Here is a 27,254-nt window from a genome sequence, read left to right as displayed (position 1 = left end):
CCTATGGTCATGAGCTTTGGGTCATGACCGAAAGGACAGGATCCCGGACACAGGCGGCCGAAATGAGCTTTCTCCGCAGGGTGGCCGGGCGATCCCTTAGGGTGAGAAGCTCGGTCACCCGGGAGGAGCTCAGAGTAGAGCCGCTGCTCCTCCACATCGAGAGGGGTCAGCTGAGGTGGCTTGGGCATCTTTTTCGGATGCCTCCGGAACGCCTTCCTGGGAAGGTGTTCCGGTCCCGTCCCACCGGGAGGAGACCCCGGGGAAGACATAGGACACGCTGGAGGGACTATGTCTAACGCCTCGGTGTCCCCCCGGAAGAGCTAGAGGAAGTGTCTGGGGAGAGGGAAGTCTGGGCATCCCTGCTTAGACTGCTGCCCCCGCGACCCGGCCCCGGATAAGCGGAAGAAGATGACATGATGACATGACCAGCACGAACGATTGAGCCTATTTTGCCGAAGTTTTGCATCTTTTTTTCTTTCATGGCAAAACAACATTTCTTTCATTGGTGAATGACATTCATACAATAACTATCAATAAAGGCGAAGATGACAAACTTTTTCATTGTGGAATCTACCAGAAATTATTAATAAATGTCGTTGCTCTCAATAGATTCAAACTTACATGTTTCAGCAGTCCCATTGAGGATTGTGTTAAACAGCATATTAGTAAGTAATAGGCTAATATCTACTAACTTCCTAGGAATAATCATAAGAATTGAGCAATTGCTAATGAGACTGAAGATGAACTATTCCATGCCAGAAACAGTTGCAATATAAACGTATAGTTTCAGCCAGCAAAGTTTTCGTCAATACGGAATAATTCACAATATGTACTTCACTTTGCCTGCCAGGAGATACGAACTTAAGACCTATAGTTCAGAAGTCCACTTCTCTAACCACTACGCTATTCGGTCGCTCTTTCACTTGCTCATTCGCTTACTCACCCACTCACTCAGTAAGAGACGGCTCCACTTACGCAGTCTGGCAAAAATGGCAAAGTTGCATATGAATAATGGTGACCATGTTTTACACATAGCATAGCTTGTCTGGGGTTCTTAAAGTCTATAGTTAACCTCTGTGTTTTGGGCCTATTTGAGCAGGCCAGGGTAATAAGACAATATCAAATTTGATTTAAAGCTTTTGCTAAGTGGTAGAAGAAATTGTCTGTTTATTTCCTTCCCCTAGTCCTGGCTCACAGATAACATTAGTCAGAGTTCATAATTTTTTAGCACGGCTTGGCTATACCTTTCTATTAGCGCCTAGCCACAGTAGATTTTCCCTAGTAGTAAAAACCTGGGAACAAGATAAAATCAGATGAGAGCATTGTATCAAACTTTTAGGAGTGTACGTTTTTTCCTGGGACAGAACTCTGATAGGCCTCTAGGAAAATATGACGTTTTGATTTCATCAGTGCAGGAGTTAGATGAAAAGGCGGCAAGGATATAATAAAAAACAAGATGGCTATTCAGACTGATTGGGAATTGAAATTATTTATAGAAAATTAATTGACAATGTTCATTAACAAGATGCATATTTTCTGTCCTGGGTTGGGGAGAGCAAACTTTCTAATAGAAGGCCATTCAAATAGAGGAAAATTAAGGGAAAGAATATGAAGTATTGATTTGTTATCTCTGCCAGGAGTTCTCAGTGAAGAAGTAATCACTCCTCTCTAAAACCCCTGAGACAATGAGTGATTTTTAGTAATATAAGCTGAGGGGATATTGCTGTGGGTGGCCATGGATGGGGGTTAAACAGACAATCAACTGGGAATTTTCCCAGTCTCTGCCCTGTCTGGTCTGACCACCTAAACTTCAACGAGGGGGTGATTAGGAGTGTGGCCGCTCCATTCCTTTTTTGAGGTTCCAAAGGCACATCATGCCACAATCAAATGAAATCCTGAACGTCTTTGTAAAACAATTGTTGATACATGACAGCCTGGAAATAGTTACAAAGCCAAACTTTAGGACTCCACAAAACCGCAATCAGAGCCATATTATGGAGAAAGTTTGGGACAGTAGTGGATCTTCCCAGGATAGGCAGTCATGTAAAAATCTCTCCAAGAGCAAGGTGTAAAATTATCCCTGATGTCACAAAGAACCCTTAATACACTGGTGTCAAACTGATTCCACGGAGGGCCTAGTGCATGCTGGTTTTTGTTTTTTCCTTTAAATTGGTTCTTATTTCAGACCTAAGCCACCAAGTTAGGGTTGAACCTACCCAATTAGTGGCCTAATTATTTAATGAAGTACAAGGTAAGAGTGAAAACCTAAAGACACCTTAATGGAATCAGCTCGACATCTGTGCATTATAACAGCATTCAGGGATCAGCAGGCCTCTCATCAGCTTAGTTCAGTTTTCATGACTTGACCATCAGAAAGAGACTGGGCAAAAATGGCATTCATGGCAGAGTGGCATGGTGTTAACCACTGCTCAGGAAGATACAGTAAAGGTTGATGTTGATTTTGTTAAAAAGTGCCTGGAGGATACTCTAGAGTTTTGAAACAATGTGCTATAGACAGATGTGTTAAAAGTCGAACTTTCTGTGTAACATGTTCCCGGTAATGCCTGGCTTAACCTCATCCCCAGGCTATTGCATGCATCATGTAAGAGCCTAGAACACCTACCATTCAAAGTTACCCTTGTGGGAGAGACTTTACTAATTAACATTTTTGTCATCATTTAATTTTTATGAATACCAACTCTGAGAGGCAGGGCTCCAAATAGAGGCATGACTGGCGGTGTGTACTCTCAAACACCTACCCAGTGCCTTACAATAATTCCCTGCTTTCCAGCTACTTACTTAACAAATGACATATCTGAGCTAGCAAGATAGTGACCTCCCCCAGAAGAAAAAATTTGCCACCCCTTAAAAAGTTAGCAGACCAGCTAAATTAAGTTTGCTGGAGCATCCTCTGAATTTAAGCAAGCTAACATTAGTTTTTCTAGCAAATGACATCACCCCATCTATCTACATAATTCTATGGTATGCAGGTTATGTTTTTTTTTACCCAGTTTCCACACTTGTGTCTGACATGCATCAAAACCATCTTCTAAAATGTCCATGTTTTTTATAAATAAATCCAACAGCCATAGAGGCGTGTACGAGACATATACTAGGGAAGGGTTTAGTGGAAGATTGGTTGTTTAAATTTGCAGATTGAGACAAATGCTCCAGATTTCTGGCAGTATTCTGGTCACATCTGAAGCTAGTTCCCCAGCGTCTGGGAATGAGATTACACTCACCTAAAGGATCATTAGGAACACCTGTTCAATTTCTCATTAATGCAATTATTTAATCAACCAATCACATGGCAGTTGCTTCAATGCATTTAGGGGTGTGGTCCTGGTAAAGACAATCTCCTGAACTCCAAACTGAATGTCAGAATGGGAAAGAAATGTGATTTAAGCAATTTTGAGCGTGGCATGGTTGTTGGTGCCAGACGGGCCGGTCTGAGTATTTCACAATCTGCTCAGTTGCTGGGATTTTCATGCACAACCATTTCTAGGGTTTGAAAAGGGAAAGACATCCAGTATGCGGCAGTCCTGTGGGCGAAAATGCCTTGTTGATGCTAGAGGTCAGAGGAGAATCGGCCGACTGATTCAAGCTGATAGAAGAGCAACTTTGACTGAAACAACCACTTGTTACAACCGAGGTATGCAGCAAAGCATTTGTGAAGCCACAACACGCACAACCTTGAGGCGGATGGGCTACAACAGCAGAAGACCCCACCGGGTACCACTCATCTCCACTACAAATGTGAAAAAGAGGCTACAATTTGCACGAGCTCACCAAAATTGGACAGTGGAAGACTGGAAGAATGTTGCCTGGTCTGATGAGTCTCGATTTCTGTTGAGACATTCAGATGGTAGAGTCAGAATTTGCCGTAAACAGAATGAGAACATGGATCCATTATGCCTTGTTACCACTGTGCAGGCTGGTGGTGTAATGGTGTGAGGGATGTTTTCTTGGCACACTTTAGGCCCCTTAGTGCCAATTGGGCATTGTTTAAATGCCACGGCCTACCTGAGCATTGTTTCTGACCATGTCCATCCCTTTATGACCACCATGTACCCATCCTCTGATGGCTACTTCCAGCAGGATAATGCACCATGTCACAAAGCTCGAATCATTTCAAATTGGTTTCTTGAACATGACAATGAGTTCACTGTACTGAAATGGCCCCCACAGTCACCAGATCTCAACCCAATAGAGCATCTTTGGGATGTGGTGGAACGGGAGCTTCATGCCCTGGATGTGCATCCCACAAATCTCCATCAACTGCAAGATGCTATCCTATCAATATGGGCCAATATTTTTAAAGAATGCTTTCAGCACCTTGTTGAATCAATGCCACGTAGAATTAAGGCAGTTCTGAAGGCAAAAGGGGGTCAAACACAGTATTAGTATGGTGTTCCTAATAATCCTTTAGGTGAGTGTATGTCTGTCACAAACCAAAAATGGAATTCCACTGTACAAACGTCATACTAACGGTTAAGTATGACAGAAGCAATTGAGTGCTGGGTCATGCATTAAGGCAAAATATTTAAAACTCTGAAGTCTACATTATAATGGTTGAAGTACAAGAAATGTAATGTTTAAAAATGGCCTAGTCAAAGTCCAGACCTAAACCCCATTGGGATTTGCAGCAGTACCTGTCACAAGCAGTTCATGATAAAAAACAAATGCCACCGCGTTAAAGCAGTTCTTAATTGGGCAAAAATTCCTCCAAGGTGCTGTGAGAGACTGATCAATAATTACTGGAAGAGATTTTTCCAGTCACTACTGCAAATAGTTGCATAACCAGTTTTTGAATCTAAGCCAGAAAACATTTTATTTTACGAAGTAAATTGATTGAGAACAATTTCTTTGGGTTTTCTACCACACTCCTTGAGGTTTTCTACCTCTCCTTGAACTGCCAACTTAACGTGGTGGAGGGGTTTGAGTACCCGAGTGATCCTAGGAGCTATGATGTCTGGGGCTATATGCCCCTGGTAGGGTCTCCCAAGGCAAACAGGTCCTAGGCGACGGGTCAGACTAAGAGCGGTTCAAAAACCCCTTAATGAAGAAAAAAATCATGTGTTCTGTGACGTCGCCCGGCATGGCGCAGCCGGGGCCCCACCCTGGAGCCAGGCCCGGGGTTGGGGCTCGTTCGCGAGCGCCTGGTGGCCGGGCCTTTCCCCATGGGGCCCGGCCGGGCCCAGCCCGAACGAGCGACATGGGGCCGCCCTCCCGTGGGCTCACCACCCACAGGAGGGACCATAAGGGGCCGGTGCAGAGAGGATCGGGCGGCAGTCGAAGGCGGGGGCCTAGACAACCCGATCCCCGGACACGGAAACTAGCTCTAGGGACGTGGAATGTCACCTCGCTGGCGGGGAAGGAGCCTGAGATGGTGCGTGAGGTTGAGAGGTTCCGACTAGAGGTAGTCGGGATCACCTCTACGCACGGCTTGGGCTCTGGAACCACACTCCTTGAGAGAGGATGGACTCTTCACCACTCTGGAGTTGCCCATGGTGAGAGGCGGCGGGCTGGTGTGGGTTTGCTTATAGCTCCCCAGCTCTGCCGCCATGTGTTGGAGTTTACCCCGGTGAACGAGAGGGTCGTTTCCCTGCGCCTACGGGTCGGGGATAGGTCTCTCACTGATGTTTGTGCCTATGGGCCGAACGGCAGTGCAGAGTACCCGACCTTCTTGGAGTCTCTGGGAGGGGTGCTGGAAAGTGCTCCAACTGGGGACTCTATCATTCTACTGGGGGACTTCAACGCCCACGTGGGCAACGACAGTGACACCTGGAGGGGCGTGATTGGGAGGAACGGCCCCCCTGATCTGAACCCGAGCGGTATTCAGTTATTGGACTTCTGTGCTAGTCACAGTTTGTCCATGACGAACACCATGTTCAAGCATAAGGGTGTCCATCAGTGCACGTGGCACCAGGACACCCTAGGCCGCAGGTCGATGATCGACTTTGTTGTTGTTTCATCTGACCTGCGGCCACATGTCTTGGACACTCGGGTGAAGAGAGGGGCGGAGCTGTCAACTGATCACCACCTGGTTGTGAGTTGGATCCGATGGCGGGGGAGGAAGCTGGACAGACTCAAGCGTACTGTAAGGGTCTGCTGGGAACGTCTGGCCGAGTCTCCTGTCAGAGAGATCTTTAACTCCCACCTCCGGCAGAGCTTTGACTGGATCCCGAGGGAGGCTGGAGATATTGAGTCCGAGTGGACCATGTTCTCCACCGCCATTGTCGAAGCGGCCGCTCGGAGCTGTGGCCGTAAGGTCTCCGGTGCCTGTTGAGGCGGCAATCCCCGAACCCGGTGGTGGACACCGGAAGTAAGGGATGCTGTCAAGCTGAAGAAGGAGTCCTATCAGGCCTGGTTGGCTTGTGGGACTCCAGAGGCAGCTGACGGGTACCGACAGGCCAAGCGGACTGCAGCCCGGGTGGTTGTGGAGGCAAAAACTCGGGCCTGGGAGGAGTTCGGTGAGGCCATGGAGAAGGACTATCGGCTGGCCTCGAAGAGATTCTGGCAAACCATCCGGCGCCTCAGGAGAGGGAAACAGTGCCCTACCAACGCTGTTTACAGTAGAGGTGGGCAGCTGTTGACCTCAACTGGGGATGTCGTCGGGCGGTGGAAGGAGTACTTCGAGGATCTCCTCAATCCCGCCATCACGTCTTCCATTGAGGAAGCAGAGGATGAGGGCTCAGAGGTGGACTCGTCCATCACCCGGGCTGAAGTCACCGAGGTGGTTAAGAAACTCCTCGGTGGCAAGGCACCAGGGGTGGATGAGATCCGCCCTGAGTACCTCAAGTCTCTGGATGTTGTGAGGCTGTCTTGGCTGACACGCCTGTGCAACATCGCCTGTGCAACTCAGCCTCCCCGGGAAAGTCTATGCCAGGGTTCTGGAGAGGAGAATACGGCCGATAGTAGAACCTCGGATTCAGGAGGAACAGTGTGGTTTTCGTCCAGGCCGTGGAACACTGGACCAGCTCTATACCCTCTACAGGGTGATGGAGGGTTCATGGGAGTTTGCCCAACCAGTCCACATGTGTTTTGTGGATTTGGAGAAGGCATTCGACTGTGTCCCTCGCGGCATCCTGTGGAGAGTGCTTCGGGAATATGGGGTCCTGGGTCCTTTGCTAAGGGCTGTCAGGTCCCTGTACGACCGAAGCAGGAGCTTGGTCCGCATTGCCGGCAGTAAGTCAGACTTGTTCCCTGTGCATGTTGGACTCCGGCAGGGCTGCCCTTTGTCAGGTTTGGGGACCACACGATTTCGTCTCTGCTCTTTGCGGATGATGTTGTCGTGTTGGCCCCTTCAAGCCAGGACCTTCAGCATGCACTTGGACGGTTTGCAGCCGAGTGTGAAGCGGTGGGGATGAAAATCAGTACCTCCAAATCCGAGGCCATGGTCCTCAGTCGGAAAAGGGTGGCTTGCCCACTTCAGGTTGGTGGAGAGTGCCTGCCTCAAGTGGAGGAGTTTAAGTATCTAGGGGTCCTGTTCACGAGTGAGGGAAGGATGGAACGGGAGATTGACAGACGGATCGGTGCAGCTTCTGCAGTAATGCGGTCGATGTATCGGTCTGTCGTGGTGAAGAAAGAGCTGAGCCGCAAGGCGAAGCTCTCGATATACCGGTCAATCTACGTTCCTACTCTCACCTATGGTCATGAGCTTTGGGTCATGACCGAAAGGACAGGATCCCGGATACAGGCGGCCGAAATGAGCTTTCTCCGCAGGGTGGAGATAGGGTGAGAAGCTCGGTCACCCGGGAGGAGCTCAGAGTAGAGCCGCTGCTCCTCCACATCGAGAGGGGTCAGCTGAGGTGGCTTGGGCATCTGTTTCGGATGCCTCCGGAACGCCTTCCTGGGAAGGTGTTCCGGTCCCGTCCCACCGGGAAGAGACCCCGGGGAAGACCTAGGACACGCTGGAGGGACTATGTCTCCCGGCTGGCCTGGGAACGCCTCGGTGTCCCCCCGGAAGAGCTGGAGGAAGTGTCTGGGGAGAGGGAAGTCTGGGCATCCCTGCTTAGACTGCTGCCCCCGCGACCCGGCCCCGGATAAGCGGAAGATGATGCTATGCTATGCTATTTCTTTGGGCTAACTGTCTTGCTCATGGAAAAAGAATACCAGGCACTTTTCAGACAGCAATCAAATGTCATATCCATTAAGCTAACTTGCTTCCCCTTGATGATTATGATGATTACTTTCTAATAAAGGGCATTAGGTTAGCATCATTTTCTTTAACAAATAAATAAAATCAGTACCTATTTCTGTCTTTTTTAAATCAAGGTCTTTTTATCTAATATTAGGTTTTGGTTTAATAACATTCAGTGCAAAAATATTCAAACATGTAAAAACCAGACATGTGGGAAATATTTTTTCATGGTGCTGTAGGTCCTTCAAGAAAACCAAGATGAAAGCATTATTGATTCATATAGAGAACTGCCTATTGACAACACATTGACAACAACAGCTGAAGACAGCTGAAGGGCATACAATAGTTCTGGACAGGCAAGGACTCAAATTCAGACAAGTGAAGGACAGTTGATGATTAACCATTTCCTGTATTTTTACTTTCTGTCCTTCAGAATTGAAAATTTAAAGGTTATTTTGATGCTGTCCAACCATCTGAAAACAGTTTTTGATGGGGAACATAGCAGGACTTTTTTCATTTGTATTTTATGAAAAAAGACCAGTTGTGTTATGTGTATTATATGTTTTAGAGGGCATATGGGTCCCAGACGAATAAGCCAGGAATAGAGAGATTTGATCTTAAGGCATTCAAAAGAGTTTGTGACCCTTTTTTTGCAAGAGCAGGGACAGTACTCTAAATGATGTAGGTGTGGTGAAACTTGTCATATAAATACAGTGAACATTTTAGGGTGCAACCATGATGGTAACCGACCAATTCCTGTATTTAATTATGCTTAAACCTTTGATTCAAATTGACTGTGTGTGTATTTTTGGTGAACAAAACAGTGGAACTAAACAGTGTGATCAGACAAACGTCTTACAGCTTCACCTTGGTTTTCAATTAGCAACTGTCAATCAACACAATATTAGAGTAGGTCCGATTGGGAACCGCTGGCTTAAATGGTTCTGACATGCCTGCCTGGAATTAGGGTTGTATAATAATGATAAAATGTGATATTGTGATATCGATATTCATTTCGATATTCTTAAACATATGTAAAAACAACCATTTGCACGTGCATTTGCCTTCATTGCACATCTATACATCCCACTTGTACTTACATTATACTTAAATAATAAATAAATAATAAATTCTCTGCCCTCCTCTATTTGTACTTCTGGTTAGATGCTAACTGCATTTCGTTGTACTGTACTTGTACTGTTCAATGACATATCACATTGTGATATTGTGATAACGGTATTGAGGCAATATATCGTGCACCCCTACCTGGAATTATAAAGAACGGGAATCAGTCAAAGATGGCGTAATTAGCAGCTTTGGGCTGGCTTTAGTTGATGCAGGTGCATGGGTTGAGAGTGTTCCAGGCTCTAAGGACAACAGTGGAGGTGAAGGAATGAGACCCGGCAACAGAATATTGATGAAGAATCAGGGGATTAGGTGTCGGGGCAAAGCTAATGTTATTTCTCCATCATGTTGCATCAACATGGCCAGTAGGTTGAATATTTAAAAAAAGGCATCGACATACAGTCACATAAAAAATGAAATACATCCCCAGGAAAGTTGTCTTATTTGGACACGACATGAGCTTAAGTCCAACCACATCCATTGATAAATGTGACCTTTGTAAACACTAATGCAATTAAAATAGATACAAATACAATTTCCATAAGCAGAAAAAGTAAGTACACACCTACCTTTACTCGCACATTAAATTACTAAAAAGTGAATCATGTGTGCCAATACAGGTCAAAATTAGTAGAAAATCATCAGTACACTAACTTCGGAGAGTCCTGCCTTCTATAAAGATTAGAAACCTGGTATGGTTTGGTCTTAACCATATGGGTGTGTGGTAACACCATGTTGTGGAAGATTTCTTAATCATACATATTCCATATTAGTGACATATACACATATATTACATGTTTAAATTATGGTTTCATTCAATATGCGTTAAATATGTAGATTATAGAGGTTTTGTACTTTATTCTGTCTAAACGTTTGGAGAACATCATGTGGTTAGGACATGTTCATAGTGACTTGGGTTAGGACATGTTCATAGTGACTTGGGTTATACAACCCCAGTCAAACCATGTTATCCTCTGCATCTGTTGCCAGCTAACCATTATTCTCCACTTGGCCCTAGGCCCATATATGTTTTTTTTTTAGCTTATGTCTTCTATATGGTCTGAGAACTCATAGCAGTATGATGAGAACCAGATGAAACCATATGAAACATATATAAGGAATAGCCAAACTGCATTCCTTTGTTAATATACAATGAGAAGTACAGTTGAGTACATTCCATCTGTGTATAACCGACAAGATTGTGATAATACAAGTAATAACTATTCAAGGACCTCAGAAGATAGATTATTGATGCCAATGAGACCGGAAGGGGTTACAAAGCCATTTCCATAGCTTCAAGAATTCATTTTTGAAACAAATAATTGCAAGTATTATATAGAGTCATTTGTTAGAATACCTTTATCTGTCAATGGTGTACAAGTTAAGATTGCATATCCATGAGTCTAAATATGTAAAGAAAAGGTTAACATTTGAGGTATACTTACTTTTTCATATGACCGTATACATGCCATTGTATTTACAACGTAGCTTTGCAGTGATAACCTACATCCATAACGCAGCTTTGCAGTGATAACCTACATCCATAATGCAGCTTTGCAGTGATAACCTACATCCATAACGCAGGTTAACACAATCGGAAATGTCATGTATGGCTAACAACACTGATTTGATTTGCTCAATAAAGTCTGTTAGTGCTAAGTTAGCATAATGTCTCCCTGCTATTTTAGACCATCGTAGAGTCCATTAGAACCAGTCAAATGCAGATCACTGCCCTTTGATCTTCTTTCCCAATACATCTACAGTGCGCCTTTTTTACAATGCTCTACTCTTTTCCTCAGTTTCTTATGCTTTGTGTACACAGTAACAGTGCGGAAATGAAACTGAATAATTCAGAACCGGTATGGAGGATAGGGAAACAATGTTAGCCAAAGGGAGTTGTGGGGGACAGAGGAAAGGTGACATTCACAACAGAAGGTACACCACTCCTATTGGCCTAGAGCCCAGGAAGAGGCTGCCAATCCAGGAGCACTCATGGAATTACACAGCGACTCAAAGTGAGACGAAATGTGAAGGATTATAATGTCTGTGGGGCAGAAGCAGAGAGCCTGGATGGGTTTTTATTACATAACCGAAGATAAAAGGCTGTACACAGAGTGGGACAAATCAAATACACTAAAGAGTGTGGAGAAATATATCAAAGGGTGGGATTATTATTTAAGAGCTACAGAGACGATAGACGCCAATGGCCTTGGCCCTGGAGGTAACCAAGGATGCCAGGAGTCATTCATAATGGAGTAGGCGTGGTCGATAGAATTGGAGGGCATCCCATCATTGAAGCAAGTCTTGTTTAGATGGATTGAATTTGGGATGCTATGAATTGAATTATTGTGTCTGTGTGTGTGTGTGTTTGTGTGTACTTATAGTATTGTATTATTAATCATTTCCCCAGTTGAAAATGCTCTGATGTGCAGAGATTTATTTATGTTCAAACGGCATCGCTCCGCCTGCTTTTCAATCTTACTTGCTATTATACAGGGAAGAAGAACATTGGATAAGCCTGAATGGGTAAAGATGTATAATTACATTCTGAGATATTTAAAACTGTACCATGTGTCTTATCTCCAAAACAGACACTGGAGATCATCTTTTCCCATCAATCTGCATACACAAAGAAAGTTTAACAGCAACTGTGAATACAAATCTTTGCACCTAGAGCAATTACATGTTTGGAAAACAATGAAGGTAGTTACTCCTTTTAAAATGTAAAAGTAATAAATAAAATACAAAAATAAATTACACAATTAAACAAGATAAATAAGCGGAATCCCTTTACCTGGTCTTGGTAGACAAAAAAGAGCACGATGGACAGAATCTCCAAGAAAAAGATCAGAAGAAGCAGGATGAAGAACTGTGGAGAGATAGAGAGGGAGTTAGAAAAAATGCACAGCGTTGATGAGTTCACCCATCAGACACAGGAATCACCGCCAGAGCTGCAAGCAGCCAGAGCTACCACAGTGAAGTATGAACTTCAACTAGAGAAAAGAGGAGCGGGAGACGAGAGACACAAAGTGTCAGGAAGAGTGAGTTCAGGAGACACAGGAGATCCAACACCTTTAGATCATTCCGCCTTCTATATTAATGACTAACAAAGAAGGGAAGGCGTGGGCCAGCTGTACTGATACATAACCTAACCTGCATGCCTTTCGAATTTGGAAACACTCCCATATTTTATGGGCAGACCCTCCTCTGTAGCTTGCCATATGAGATGGTTTCTGAGGAAATACTTTTCCTACCTGCCCCACGTGACAGCTCAGGCAGTTGCCACCCGATCCATCCTACAACCGGCAAAGCCAGCATTCTGTCCCTCTCACAGAGGACTGTTTGTCCCTTTTCACCAATGTCAAATGGAAGACAGTGGGGGAGGGAAGGAAGAGAACCCTCTAGGGAGATGTAGAGGGAGAGTTTTGGAAAGGCAAGGAGTGTGAGCGTGGGATATAAATGATGTGACTTAGTCTGTCAAAACTGACCGTTTGCAGCTGTCTGCAGTCTGTGTTATTTACACCTACACTCTACAGATGTTTTTCTTCATTAAAGTATTATTTCAGGTCTCTTTCAAAGTATAGCTAGCTAGTGTGGCAGTCAGAGTGTTCTCTGGTTGGGGTGGATGTTGCCCCAAAGGTCTGCTTGGCAGTGCTTGTTTGAATGGTAGACAAAGGCATGGCGGGACAAAAGATGTGATATTATAACAGACCTGGGGGTTGAGGTACTGACTTTTTGAAAACAAGCCACGGCGTCCTTGTCTCTGCTCTATCCTTGATTCAACCTACAAGAAGCTGTCTGTATCTGTCGAAGTGATGTTGTTCGGATATCCTCCTTTGTTGCCAGACACACAGGTTGTGTGTGCCAGCTTTAATAATGCATTACCGTTATGCAACTGTGTGGGATTATTATTTTTTTAACTCAAGGCTGAACAGGAGATGTAGAGAGAAAGAAAAATGGAAAGCAATGTTCAAAAAAGTGTATTTATTCGTAGACTTCTTAAGCGATTTATTTTATTTGCCCAACATTTTCTGCCCCAGTCCACCTCATGTCTCTCCATTCCGTGACTGCACTGCAATGATTCGGTCTGCTTCAAACTATAGGCCCACTCCAGAGCAGAGGGACCTTGTTAAGAATGGAAAAGTGACGCAAATTGCCACTTAGAAAGTAAACAGATTCCCCCCACTATGCGGATCGCTGCATATTCTCTCATTTAATCAATTTCTGATAAGCACAATATCCTCTCGCCTGCAGGCATTTGCAACATCCAATGGGAATTCAGCTATACAGCTCTGAAATCCAAATGGAATTTGTAGATGACATCAGACAAAATGTTCCTCTTGTAATATAGCAAAGTCAAAACCAATAACAATTAAATGAACTGAGGGAATTATAAACAGAGACACAGAGAGTTGCCGCAATGAAATGAAAGCTAGGAAACCAATTTGCTGTCAGAAATGATGTAAAAAAGTTGATAATTGAATGCCAATCATATCTAACGCCAGAACCTCTTTAAAACATCTCAGTCTCACCCAATATTGGTTATAATGTGATAGCAGGCAAACCATCAATCAAACTGACAGTTCACTCATTCACATTCCTTGTTCAAATGAGTGCACAAACAAGCAACTACTGAGCTTAGCCAATGAAAACAAACGGAAAGCGTCATTGTTTACATTAAAAAAATCCCTTTATGCAAAGCTTCTGTCATCCGCTTAGTGCCTCACAACTGCCAGTGAATGTTGGTACACCCACACCGACACCATCTTTCAACAACCTGAGGTGTGTGGTTAAAAGACCTTGGCCCGAGTGTGAGTGGCTGTATGTGTGTGTTTGTGTCCCACGGTGAGGGCGTATTTGTGCGTTCCTGCACACATACAGTGTTTGTGTGTGTCTGTGCCTCATGGAGTGTGGATGGGACAGGGAGCCTCCCCACTACAGTAGCCAAACCAGTTACTGATGTTATAACCCGTTTCCCTCTCTCATTGAGCTTCACTGACATCTAAGTTTAGCTAAGACCTATTCCTTGTCAGAGAGAGTGATGGGGAGAACTATATAATCAAACTGCTGGTCAGCCATTTATTTCCAGGCATCTATTCCACTCACTTTCTGTGGTTCCCATTCAGTGTCAAAGATAGCTGCTGAAGGTGCGGGCATGCCAACAAATTGGTAGGAGGAAGAAACAGTCGGGCACTGCCACCTAAATGAATACCTCCAGGAAACCTACTACTGTAGCCTAGGTTGGTACATTGGTCTAAGATGTTGCCCCCCAGGCGTAACATACTGCTTCGGCATGGGTTTGAATCTGGTAGCCGACCTACTGCAGGAGGTTGGGTGGGTGGAGAGGATGCAACTGTATTATTGTGAAGGCACAATCTCTTTTTTCTCATTGCCCTATGTGTTTTGGTTTAGCTGAGTGTTCCTCTGAGCAGTCAGTCTAGAAAGAGTCGTGCCCAGTGTAAAAGCATGGCAGTCCACCAAGATAGCTGTTAGGAAACCGTCAATTAGAATGTGTGCCCAGGAATTTGTTCCAAAATGCATTCTAGCGAACTACTTGGAACAGGTCCACTAGAGCCAGGCTACATTCCAATGTCAATAATCCTTCTTATACTGTACTGCTTGAAATGAAGCTATATAATGGGCATGTGGATATTTTACAGAGCTTTGTATTTTCCAATGAATCTCATGGAGATAATGTAATAAAGTTAACAGAATCCCAATGGACATTTCCATCCCAACAACACAACACAAAACATAATTTTAAAGACGTTTAACACACAACAGTTGTAAAATGTCGCCTGCAACTTGATATTACAAGTTCCCGGTGTATTACTTTTAATCCCAACTATTAGAAACAAAGCACGACAGCACTCGGGCAATTAGAGCTGTCAAATCTTTTATTTTTCCCTCGACGATCAGTTTGGTTATTAAATCTCTAATTGCTTTTCTTATTAGAGGGTTATAGCTGTTTCCTTTGAAATCAACGGGAAGGCTCAAGATGAACCGTGAGTCATTACGGAAAAAAGCCTTTGCAGACGTTGCCCGCTAATCACATTGACATAGTAGTCCAACTGGCTGGGCGCTCTGGGAGAATGTCAAGACCGGCACTAATGATGGGTTCTATAAGGCTATGATGTGTTTCATCCATTTGATGGTGGTACCACAGGGCCAGTAATTGCCTCACCTGCTGTGCTGGTGTCTTAACAACAATTTAAACATTTCAATATCACTTTATTCTCAGTAGCAAGATGTGGTTGTGGACTTTAAAGACTAAGACCATTCGTTGATCAATGTTGATAATCACCATTAGACAGTTATAGTAGAAATAGCAGTTTAAACAAAGTTCTATTGAATCAGGGCTTTGGAAAGCAATGGTATGCTTTAAATTGTGTCCAAAGCATTATTCCAATGGCTTAATAGGTGTGGTGCTGGCAACAACAGCATTATTCATGCATTGGCTACATTCAGGTATGCCAGAATACAGTACATTGTTAATTCCAAGGAAGTAATTTCAATTGAAAACCTTGCTTTACTTGCGCGAGCAAAGCTAGATATACTGTTTTCATGTTAATCTGAAGATTTAATGTAGCTGTAGCTGTGTTACTGTTAACAATTTATTTTAGTTTTGTTGCCAATGGTTACTGACACCTGTCCAACAACTGGGCCCAAGGAAGTTCTGCTAGGCCATTTCAAATCTCAATAACGTTTTCTGTTCCTTAACCGATATCTTATGATAAGGGTGAATGAACTAAGGTGTTTAAACATTTTTGTAAATGTTTAAAAAATTGCTTTTAGAAGAACTCCAGGGCCACCCAGCTTCACTAGCCTCCCATTTGAAACTACAGTTATTGGGCTATCTTGGGAAAGATATACAAATATTGGAAGCAGGTGCAAGGTCACTTAAATTAATCAATCATTCTGAGCTCTGACACTCCAGAGGGCACTGAGTGAAATTATGAACAATCCCTACCTGCATGAATCCTGGTCTTGACCCACAATCCTGGGTATTAACTTAGCGTTTGGTTTTAAAACTAAATGCAACCAAATTTGAAGATAATTCTCTCTGACCTCCCAGTTAACTACGTTAAAATTTTAAAAACCCTTGCAGTCCTTTTCCTAACTATATTATTGAAGTCAATTGACAAAAACATTGAACATAAAAAATTATGCATTGAGTATTTCAATCAAACAGCTAGTTTTGAATGCAAACAATGAACATTAAATATTTTATAGTGAATAATTGCCTTGATGTAGTTTCAATTAAGTAAGTTTAGAGTATTTCAAATATGCAATGCAAACAAAGTATGTGAGACATAGAAACGTCTCCTTGACACATATTGGCTGACGTGTGTTGAAAGTGTCTTTACAGAGCCCAATTTACACCACTTTATATCACTTTATATACACACATTATATCACTGTCTGTCAATGTTACTACTTTGGTATGTTGCTATGGATCAAAGCGTATGTTAAATACGCACTTAAATACATTCTAGTGTAGTTTCAGTCAACCATAGTGAATATACTGTCTGTAAGATACTCACGCTCAGCAACAGCGGACGACTTTCTTTGACAGCTCCGACACAGCCTAGGCAACCAATCACCATGATGATAGTTCCTACTGCGATGAGCAGATTGGCTGCTGAGAGAGATGGGAGGGATGAGGAGAGTGTGGCAAAGTTTCCCTGGGTCACCGACAGCCATACCCCAACGCCCAGTATTCCACATCCCCCCAGCTGTCAGAGAGGAAAGAGAGCAACATGTCAAAAACACACAACATACATTTACTGTACATTTGCTGGAAATGTTTGGACACTGAAACAATTCTCTTTACGCCAATGGATTTGAAATTAAACAACTGAGATGCAGCTGAAGTGCAGACTTTCAGCTTTAATTCAAGGGGTTGAACAAAAATATTGTATGAAATGTTTAGGAATTGCAACCATTTTCATACACATTCCCCTTATTTCAAGGGCTCAAATGTAATTGGATAAATTAACACAATCATAAATAAAATGCTCATTTTTAATACTTTGTCGAGAATCCTTTGCAGGCAATGACTGCTTGAAGTCTGGAACAAATGGACATCACCAAACACTGGGTTTCCACCTTTGTGATGCTTTGCCAGGCCTTTACTGCAGATGTTTTCAGTTGTTGTTTGTTCATGGGACTTTCTGTCTGAAGTTTTGTCTTCAATAAGTGAAAAGCATGCACGATCGGGTTGAGATCAGATGATTGACCCGGCCATTGCAGAATATTCTACTTCTTTGCCTTAAAAAACTCTTGGGTTGCTTTCGCAGTATGTTTTGGGTCATTGTCCATCTCTAAAGTAAAGCGGTGTCCAATCAACTTCTCAGCATTTGGCTGAATCTGAGCAGAAAAGATATCCCTAAACACTTCAGAATTCATCTAGGTGCTTGTGTCTTCTGTCACATCATCAACAAACACTAGTGACCCAGTGCCATTGGACGTCATGCATGTTGCACAGCTCACCTGTGTGTTCTTTTTTTCTCAGAATTTACCAAACTGTTGATTTGGCCACTCCTAATGTTCCTGCTATCACTCAGATTTTTTTTGCAGCCTAAGGATAGCCTGTTACACTTGCACTGAGATCTCCTTTGACTGCATGTTGTGGGTTCACAGCTACATCTTCCAAATGCGAATGCTGCACCTGGAATCAACTCCAGAACTTTTACCTGTTTAGTTGATGAAGAAATAACAAATAGCCCATACCTGTCCATGAAACAGCTTTTGAGTCAATTGTCCAATTACTTTTGGTTCCTTGAAAAAGAGGGGGCTACATATTAAAGAGCTGTAATTCCTAAACTCTTCATCCAATTTGGATGTGAATACCCTCAAATTAAAGCTGAGAGACTGCACTTTGAGCCCATATTAATTATTTAACTGTAACTTGAATATATTTTGGTAACCAGCCAAAATAACAAAACTTGTGTCACAGTCCAATTATTTCCAGACCAAACTGTATATTCTCTACTGGACACACACAAATAAAGGTGATGCCTGCAAATGCCTCGACTGTATGCTCAACGAAGACTAGTAGATTCGACTTGCATGGCTAAAAATGTGATTATTGTTTTTCTCCCTGCACTTTAATTCCCAACTGTAGCATAACACCAGATCTTTTTTTAATGAGCTCTTGAGCGCCAAGTAGGCCAAATCATGAATAGAAATGCTCTGAGGCATTGCACGCGGCCGCCCCAAACATTTAAACAGGATGGTGCAAGTTGTCCAACCTCATCCACCATGATCTGAATTTCAGAACAGAATTCAACATACTGCCTTCCTTCCTTATACACACATCTATCATTGTGCCTTGAATGGAGAGAGAATCAGAGGGAGAAAGAGAAAAGGAGATATCTGGTGGAGACAGACAGACCGACAGATAGACAGACAAACAGACAGAGAGACAGACAGAGAGACAGACAGAGAAGGGAAAATGACTGTATTAATGTAGTGTATACATGGTAACAGATATTATGCAGGTTTCCAAGGCCCTGTGTTCTCGACAGCAAAAGTCTATCCACTTTATGTACATAAATATCACATGCCCTGTGCCTCTTAGATAGTACAATGTTTTCATAAAATGATGTTGCTGAGAGGGCTGAGAACTAGTAGCCAGAGTATGTGGTATGTGAGCTGTCCTTGTCTGTTCAAATGGCCTAAGAGCACCAACAGAGTCTTCGAAGAACTTTAGTCTGCCCCCCTTATGAGACTATACTTTCCTCTGTTTATAGTTCATTAATCTATGGTGTTCTTTGTGAGACATGCGCTGGGTACCAATTTACATCCTATTGCCAATAAGCAGTGGCTACAGTTCAGTATATTATGGAATTATTTTTTTATAGCTTGCAATACAATACAATAGAATGGGCATACTCATGTTTTAAAGTTTGTCTAAAGTCAAAACATTTTAAAGAAACTTTTGAAAACTGGTGGATGCGCATTTTGGGATATATTTTGTATGTTTGCAAGGATCTTACATCCTTGCTGTTGTTCAAAAATAGCTCACAACATAAAAATAGGGTATAAGTTTGGATGCAATCTCTGCCTGAGGATTTCTTGTTTGTTTTGGCAGAAAACTTTTCAAGTCTCTAGTCTATTCATTGAAAGGCCAAACTGATCAATGGGTATTATTTAGAGTGCTGTTTATAAGTGTTCAACTACTTTTGCTTTGTTGGTTTGATGGAGTTGGATGTGGTTTTGGTAAAATGAAAACTCACAAAAGCAAATTAAAAGTAATTAGCCCCAAAAAATCACACTTTGGCAGTTCAAACGCTTCTTTTAAACAGTGTTAAAATTGGAAAGCACTTTTGAGAGCAAAGTATAACGATTATGATAATTTCATTACAACCCTTCTTTTGCTAGCAAATGAGCTGTGCCAACTAAAGTTTAGATAAAAACATGGCAAAATGACAAACCATGAAATTACTTTCAACTCATATTTCATTGCTTAGAATGAAATCTCAGACAGTCTATGGCTTAGTGGTCTAGTAACAGGGATAGATGACACATCAAAACCTTACTGAACAAACGATGACATCCCTGGCATAATATCCCATTAAATACAGATGAGTTTCAAATCTCCCCAGACGAATGTTTATCTATTGAAAAAGATCCACAACATCTGGGCCAACCTACAAACACAACAAATGTGTCAGTCTGCCTCTGATGAATAAGATTTCACTGCCACAGCACACTTGCATTGAGACCTGAAGCCCATGGCCCAGAAAATCCATAGTCTCATGAGACCATGCCAAAGATATAGATGCAGTTCCAAAAGATGGTTCAGAATACCAATATCCAGAAACCTTTTCTCTAACAGTCCCGAAAACATGACACTAGGCAACAGCAGTGATTGACTGGGACCCCATCTCACTCAAAACAAATGAGATTTGTTTAGTGGGCACCCCATCTCCCAAACAAAATATTTAAGGAGTAAAACTGCATGCAGAAACATGTAGTTTTACTTTTTAAATAATCCTCCAAACAAATCATTTTGCCACACATGTATTTAGTAAAAAATGACTGTTCACTCAATATCCCTAAGTCCCACCCCTTTCTAGTTATTGTTGTTAGCTCCATGAAATGTGAGTCAAAACAACAGATGTTACTGCAATAACACAGAGAAATGCAACAAGTAACTATAGATTTTTTTTAAAGAATTGCCATCTAATATAAGCAAGAATAAACTACAGGTTCTAGAGTAGGCCTTAGCTACAGAGGAACATATTCCAAATGTGAAAATCATAATTACTGGAAAGGCTTAACCTTTTAACCTAGCACTGTCCGATCACTTGTTTCTTTTCTTTGGCCTAGATTGGCTGCATTGACAAGGTTATCTTCATTTCAATGTATCAATATCAAAGATGCCACTCATTCCAGTCATTTTACGGGTATTAAAGGATTCTGCTTGTCTCGTGTAAATTACATAATTGCATGATATGCGTTTTAGAAAAGGTCAGTTCTTTCCCCAATCATGCTAGAAGGTTCCCTATAATAGTTTGTGCAAATCCTATAGGACTTGTTTTGCTCACATAGCAGTCATTAGAAAGCGAAATCCATGAGCACACAACAAATTAATGGAGAAGAGTCATACCATAAACACAAGTACAAGACGCAATCGATGGGATCTAGGGTGGTCCAGTTGTATAACCTGCTGTCTCTGGTGCACATGTAATGCTGTAGCACAGGCTCAAATCCTTCCTACTGCTCTTTCACCAATTAACTCTGTCTTTTCTCACTTTTCCCACTAATAAAACATAAAATATGCTTGAAAAAAATCCTGAAAACAAAATGTTATCAATGATGTCCTGTGGTCTCAAATTAACACATGAATTAATGAGCAGACCTATAGTGTCAGTGACCTCAGGTACCATTCAGTTCTATACTATGATATTATCAATTTGTTTTGGTTTTGTCAGAAGCCTGAGATTTGTGTAAGAGGCTGACACCACACTCAGTGCACATTTGTGTCTGTCGTTCCTAACAATAATTGTTATATCCTCCTAGATGGCATGCTCTAGCTAGACAGACTGGGCCCGGGTCGGTATGCTGTGTGAAGTAGAACGGTATAGCATGTATGTGGCCAATGTAAGTGTGCACAAGGTTTTCCGATGGCAAATAGAACCAAATAAGGTGAAAGGAGATCTTAGTTATCATAGTAGCAATCTGCTCACAAGTCCTACTGTACCATGACCCCTGAAATCATTTAATGATCACATAGTTTGAGCTCCTAGCTCTTTAATTGTTGTTATAATAATGCCACAGTCATTAATTGCTTCAATAACATTTATCAACAGCTGACCTTTAGGTTTTAAATGTTTCTATATGGCTGTCGGCTACGTTCTGTCTCCATATAGGCCTAGTTGCACAGTCCACATTGAGATTATGTTAAATGAGAAGGCCTATTCTAATTCTTAATTCTACAATCATATAGCTGGTTCCATTTCATTTTTAACAAATCCTTGGCACTTGATGCACACTCTATTAGCATTTTCCTACAGCCCTAGGTGGTGTAAGGCAAATGTTTAAAGGAAAGGAGTGTTTTAATTTGCTTGTTTGAGTGAGATGTGCTACTAGGTTTGATTGATGTGTTCATTAAAGTGTATATCTGAGTTCTCTGCAATAGACTAGATATATTCTCTCCTTGTATCTCCATGCAGAAAGTTCCCTAAAAGTAGATTCAAATCTTTACAGTTGTAGCATTGTAATGAGATAAGGCAATAATCCCAATTTAGTCACTGGAAGTGACTAGTTTCTGTGTAGCCAACGTTGAAACAGCAAACCATGACATTTAAATACCAGAAGTCTGTAACCAGTAGCCTATGCAGAACATAGGCTTTGCTTTGCACATTGGTTAGGCTTTTGATATATTCGCTCACCAACCAATCAGTGCCATGGTGCATATAAAAAAAGTCCAGTTTTGCTGCTACATTTCAGTAATTCTACTGATTTTGTCATGTGGCGCAGAGAAATGTTTGTGTTCCTAAGTAATTTCCAGCAATTCCACAAGTTTGGCCATGGCTTAAAGTGCCATGTTCAGATTTTATCTTGCCTTTTGGGCCCTTAAGTATGTACAGACATTTTTACTAGGTACAGTTGTGCTCAAAGGTTTGCATACCCTTGGAGAATTGATAATATATTTACCATTTGTAAAGAAAACATGAGTGAGCAGGCAAAACATGTCTTTTATTTGTTACAGGATTCATATTCAACTGTAGGTTATAACAGAATGGCACAATCATAAGAATAATATGGCAACAAAGAAAAAAAATAACTGACCCCTGTTCAAAAGTGTGCATACCTTTAGTTCTTAATACTGTGTCTTGCCCCCTTTAGCATCAAGGACAGCGTGCAGTCTTTTGTAATATTTGTCTATGAGGCCCTGAATTCTTGCAGGTGGTATAGCTGCCCATTCGACATGGAAAATGCCTTCAAGTCATGCAAAGTCTTTGCATGAATTCGCACATTTGAGATCTCCCCAGAGTGGCTCGATGATATTAAGGTCAGGGGACTGGGATGGCCACTCCAGAACCTTCACCTTTTTCTGCTGTAACCACTGGAGGGTCAACTTGGCCTTGTGCTTAGGTTCATTGTCATGCTGCAAAGTCCAAGAGTGTCCCGTGCGCAGCTTTTACAGAATGCAAATTGTCTGGCAGTATTTTCTGATAACATTAATCTTACCATAAAGATTCACCGTGCCTTTAAAGCTCACACATCCCCAAAACATCAGTGAGCCACCACCATGCTTCACAGCGGGGATGGTGTTTTGTTCACTATAGGCCTTGTTGACCCCTCTCCAAACATAGCTCTTATGGTTGTGATCATAAAGCTCTATTTTGGTCTTGTCACTCCAAATTACAGTGTGCCAGAAGCTGTGAAGCGTGTCAAGGTGTTGTTGGGCATATTGTAACAGGGCTTTTTGTGGTATTGGCGCAATAAAGGCTTCTTTCTGGCAACTCGACCATGCAGCTAATTTTTGTTCAAGTATTGTCATATTGTGCTACTTGAAACATCCACACCATATTTTTCAAGAGCAGCCTATATTTCTTCTGAGGTTACCTGTGGGTTTTTCTTTGTATCCCGAACAATTCTTCTGGCAGTTTTGGCTGAAAGCTCAGTATCTAGCCTGCTCAGTGCATCCATGTGAGAGCTAACAAACTCATTGACTATTTATACACAGACACTAAATGCAAATTAAAAAGCCACAGGTGTGGGAAATTAACCTTTAATTGGCATTTTCACATGTGTGTGTCACCTTGTGAAAAGGCCAACCATTCAAGGGTATGTAAACTTTTAATCAGGACCATTTGGGTGATTTCTGTTATCATTATGATTTAAAAAGGAGCTTAACAACTATGTGATTATAAATGGCTTCATATGATTACCATCCTTAAATAAAATTCTTTTTTTTTGCATGATCAATCATATTTTCAAAAACAGTGCCATAACTTCACAATTTCTACCAGGGTATGCAACATTTTGTGCACAAGTGTAAATACAGCTCTGAAAAGAAATAAGAGACCACTGCAAAATTACCAGTTTCTCTGGTTTTACTATTCATAGGTATGTGTTTGAGTTAAATTAACAGTTTTTTTAATTCTATAAACTACTGACAACATTACTCCCAAATAGAAATAGTCATTTAGAGTATTTATTTGTAGAAAATAACAACTGGTCAAAATAACCAAAGAAAACAAATTCCTATCACTTTTCAACAACAAAATACTAATGTTTTAACTTAGGAAGTGTTCAGAAATCAATATTTGGTGGAATAACCCTGATTTTTAATCACAGCTTTCATGCATGTTGGCATGCTCTCCACCAGTCTGTCACAATGCTGTTGGGTGACTTTATGCCACTCCTCGCACCAAATTTCAAGTAGCTTGGCTTTGTTTAAAGACTTGTGACCATCCATCTTCCTCTTTATCAAATTTCAGAGGTTTTCAATGGGGTTCAGGTCTGGAGATTGGCCTGTCCATGACAGGGTCCTCCATCCACAGCTTGATTGACCTGGCTGTGTAGCATGGAGCATTGTACTGCTGGAAAAACCAATTCTCAGAGTTGGGGAACATTGAAGGAAGCAGGTGTTCTTCCAGGATAACCTTGTACTTGGCTTGATTCATGCGTCCTTCACAAAGACAAATATTTATATCGTCAGAGAAGATGAGCTTACTCCCTTCCTCTATGGTCTAATCCTTAGGGTCTTTTGCTAACTTCAGCCTGGCTTGTTGCTTCTCATTGAAGAAGGGCTTTTTTCTAACTTTGCACGACTTCAGCCCTGCCTCTAGGAGTCTGTTTCGAACCGTCCTTGCCATTCATGCCGGTCAGTGGACAGTCGTGTTCGCCCTCTGCCAGTTTGCAGCTTTGTTGTCACCAATGTCTGTTGCTTGATCTTGTTTTTATGAACCACCGTCTTTGAAATTTTCAGGATGGAAGCAACACTCACTGTATCCCTCTGCCAGTAAAGCCAGAATTGAACCCTTCTTTTCTTCACTCAAGGCTTTTCTTTTCAACTCTTTTGTCATGCTGAATAGTTATTTTTTTAATTCTAATTACCTTTGAGGTACTACTTGCACTGTTTTTGCCATCCAGCTGGTCCTATTGCAAGAGGATAGTGATGACCACACCACTACAGAACTCACAAACAGGATAAATCAGGTTCAGGAAATTGCCAGGTTTATTGTCTGGTATTAAAGCAAACAACAAAGATGATCAAGTTAGGCACAGCTGATATGAATGGATGTTCTTCAGCTCTGTCTTGGCCTAAACTATAAATGAATGAGCACTGTCATGGTTTAGTTTCTATGGAATTTTTTGATTCTTTGTATGTGTGCTCAAAACCGATTTGTATAGTCAGTTGTTCTTGTATCAAAGTTTTACTTTGACTGTGCCTAATTGGTTATATGTGTGTTTACTTACGTGTAAATAATTCAGCAAAATAGTTTCTTTCAAGTATTGTAAAAGAGAAACTGTGCTGTGATTATTAAGTTGCTGCTGGGCATGAAAATGCCTTCAGGCATCTTCATAAACTTTTATTAGGTGCATGCAAACATTATGTAATACGTTACATTTAAAGGAAGTAATATTTGAATGTAATAAACTACTTTCCAAGTAGGTAACAGTGGAATGTAACTTTATGACCTTGGATGATATTTCTGTTTTCTGTTTATGTACACAATTAAAAGCTTGACAGTAGTGCTGGAACATGGCCATTTACATCCCAAACCTAATCCAAAACCATTTATATATATATATATCATAAGGAAAGGACAAAACATGAGAAATAGTCAATTAATAAGCAAGGGCATAACCACAAGGGCTGGTACCTGTGGAAAGTTGTGATGTTCAATGTTCATGAGGCTAGCACAGCATCTCTCAAATTAATACAGGCAGATGACATTAACCCATCATTGAATATTCAAAAAGCATTAAGTAACGAGGGGAATCCATCAATCCAAAGATGAATAACAGGACACAAGCATATCCAGTATCCTTGAACAAGTCCGCTTTGAAAGGTGTTCCCAGACGTATTTTTGGATCTGGGATTGAAAACTGTGTATATACTTTTAATAATATAAGAGACTTTAATTAAAAAGTAATCTCCATCACATTTACCTTGCCTTAAAATGTCCTACATTTCACCTAAACATAGGAATCTCTCTGAAATTAACAACAGCATATCCTGGGGCAAATGTTGTTACGAGTAGGCAATTAAATGTCCCAACTGGCAAGACAAATTAATTCAAAACATTTGCATACACACGGCACAATTAAAACACTGGATCACTTTTGAACTCACATTAGTTTTAACAGAAACATTTGAGGGGAGAAAGAGGATTTTCAATTGTTCAATTTCAACAGTTATTTTTTTTTTTACGTGACAATACAGCAGCATTGTGGCTTATGAATGAGCTGCATATCAAACGCGTTGCAGCAAAATGTAACCCTGTTTATGTCTAACCAATCTGTACTTGTCAGAGGTATTATACATTTGTCGATCTTATGAAGTTAATGAGAGTCCTGTGTAGCTCAGCTGATAGAGCGTGGCATTTGAAACGACAGGTTATGGGTTTGACTTCCACAGGGGAGCCTGTAAGGAAATGGATGGACTTAAATGTAATGATAGCCTCTTTTACAGAACAATGCAAGTTGATTTCTAGCTGTGTCAAACATAGCGCTTTGTCACTTTCTAGTAGGTGTGTGACGATGCACTTAGCTCACAAGACGATGCACAATATTGGGTTCACGAGAACAACATGAGATTTTAACACTATTTTTAAGAAATCGAAATATGCGACTGGAAAAAGTTTTTTATTCGACTAACAGTCATAAAATGCAAAACAATGCAGGTGCATTTAGAAATGTTTTAACTAACCATCTTGTAATGAATGTCACTTCAGTTTACTTTCGGAGTATGAGTTATAATATGCAGTAAAAAAGGCAGAACAACATGTAAGCACTGTAAAAGGTTTTGCCACAAACTCAACTGACTGTCTTCTCTCCTGTATTTCACATGAGAAAACGCTGATGTCTTTCGTTATTGCCATGGCTCTAGCACTTGACTGGAAGTTGAGATTGCAAAGGCATTTGTCGACGTTGTCTGGCCTTTTAGTGTTTTCATCAAAGGCGTGATTGATTTTAGTTGAGAGATATGGTGGTTCTGTAGGGGCATTGGAATTGTGCTCGTGTTAGCCCCGGTGTACGGCAAGATATTCTTACGTTCTATATCGTGAAGCTTTGCCCATAGGGGCTTTGCTCTATTGGTTTACCCTCTCTGCCAATAGGCAGTCACTGAAAATGTAAATATGCAAATCACACCTCTCATGGCCATCTGCCCCATGGCTATAAAATATGTCGTCATACTCTGCTCTGTATCCCTTTTTTCTTCAGGAGAAAGTTTAGATATGCAGTCTTCGGTAATTCTCAACAAGCCAAGGATGGCTTCACCTTCTTCGGCCACTGG

General features: G+C 41.7%; 1 protein-coding gene across 2 annotated transcripts in view; it reads right to left on the bottom strand.

Moving 5' to 3' along the window:
• The window catches only part of tspan4a (tetraspanin 4a), a 138,136-nt gene that overhangs the window by 61,628 nt on the left and 49,254 nt on the right, over positions 1–27,254 (bottom strand). For both annotated transcript variants that reach the window (XM_010897090.5, XM_010897089.5), the window contains 2 exons: positions 16,813–17,004; positions 12,063–12,137 (listed from right to left, as the gene is read on the bottom strand). In XM_010897090.5, coding sequence (XP_010895392.1) covers positions 12,063–12,137; positions 16,813–17,004 — 267 coding nt within the window. The remainder of the gene's footprint in view (positions 1–12,062; positions 12,138–16,812; positions 17,005–27,254) is intronic.

This window comes from Esox lucius, chromosome 2 (assembly GCF_011004845.1).
Source record: "Esox lucius isolate fEsoLuc1 chromosome 2, fEsoLuc1.pri, whole genome shotgun sequence".
Lineage (NCBI taxonomy): Eukaryota > Metazoa > Chordata > Actinopteri > Esociformes > Esocidae > Esox > Esox lucius.
This window is presented reverse-complemented; position numbering and strand designations above follow the sequence as displayed.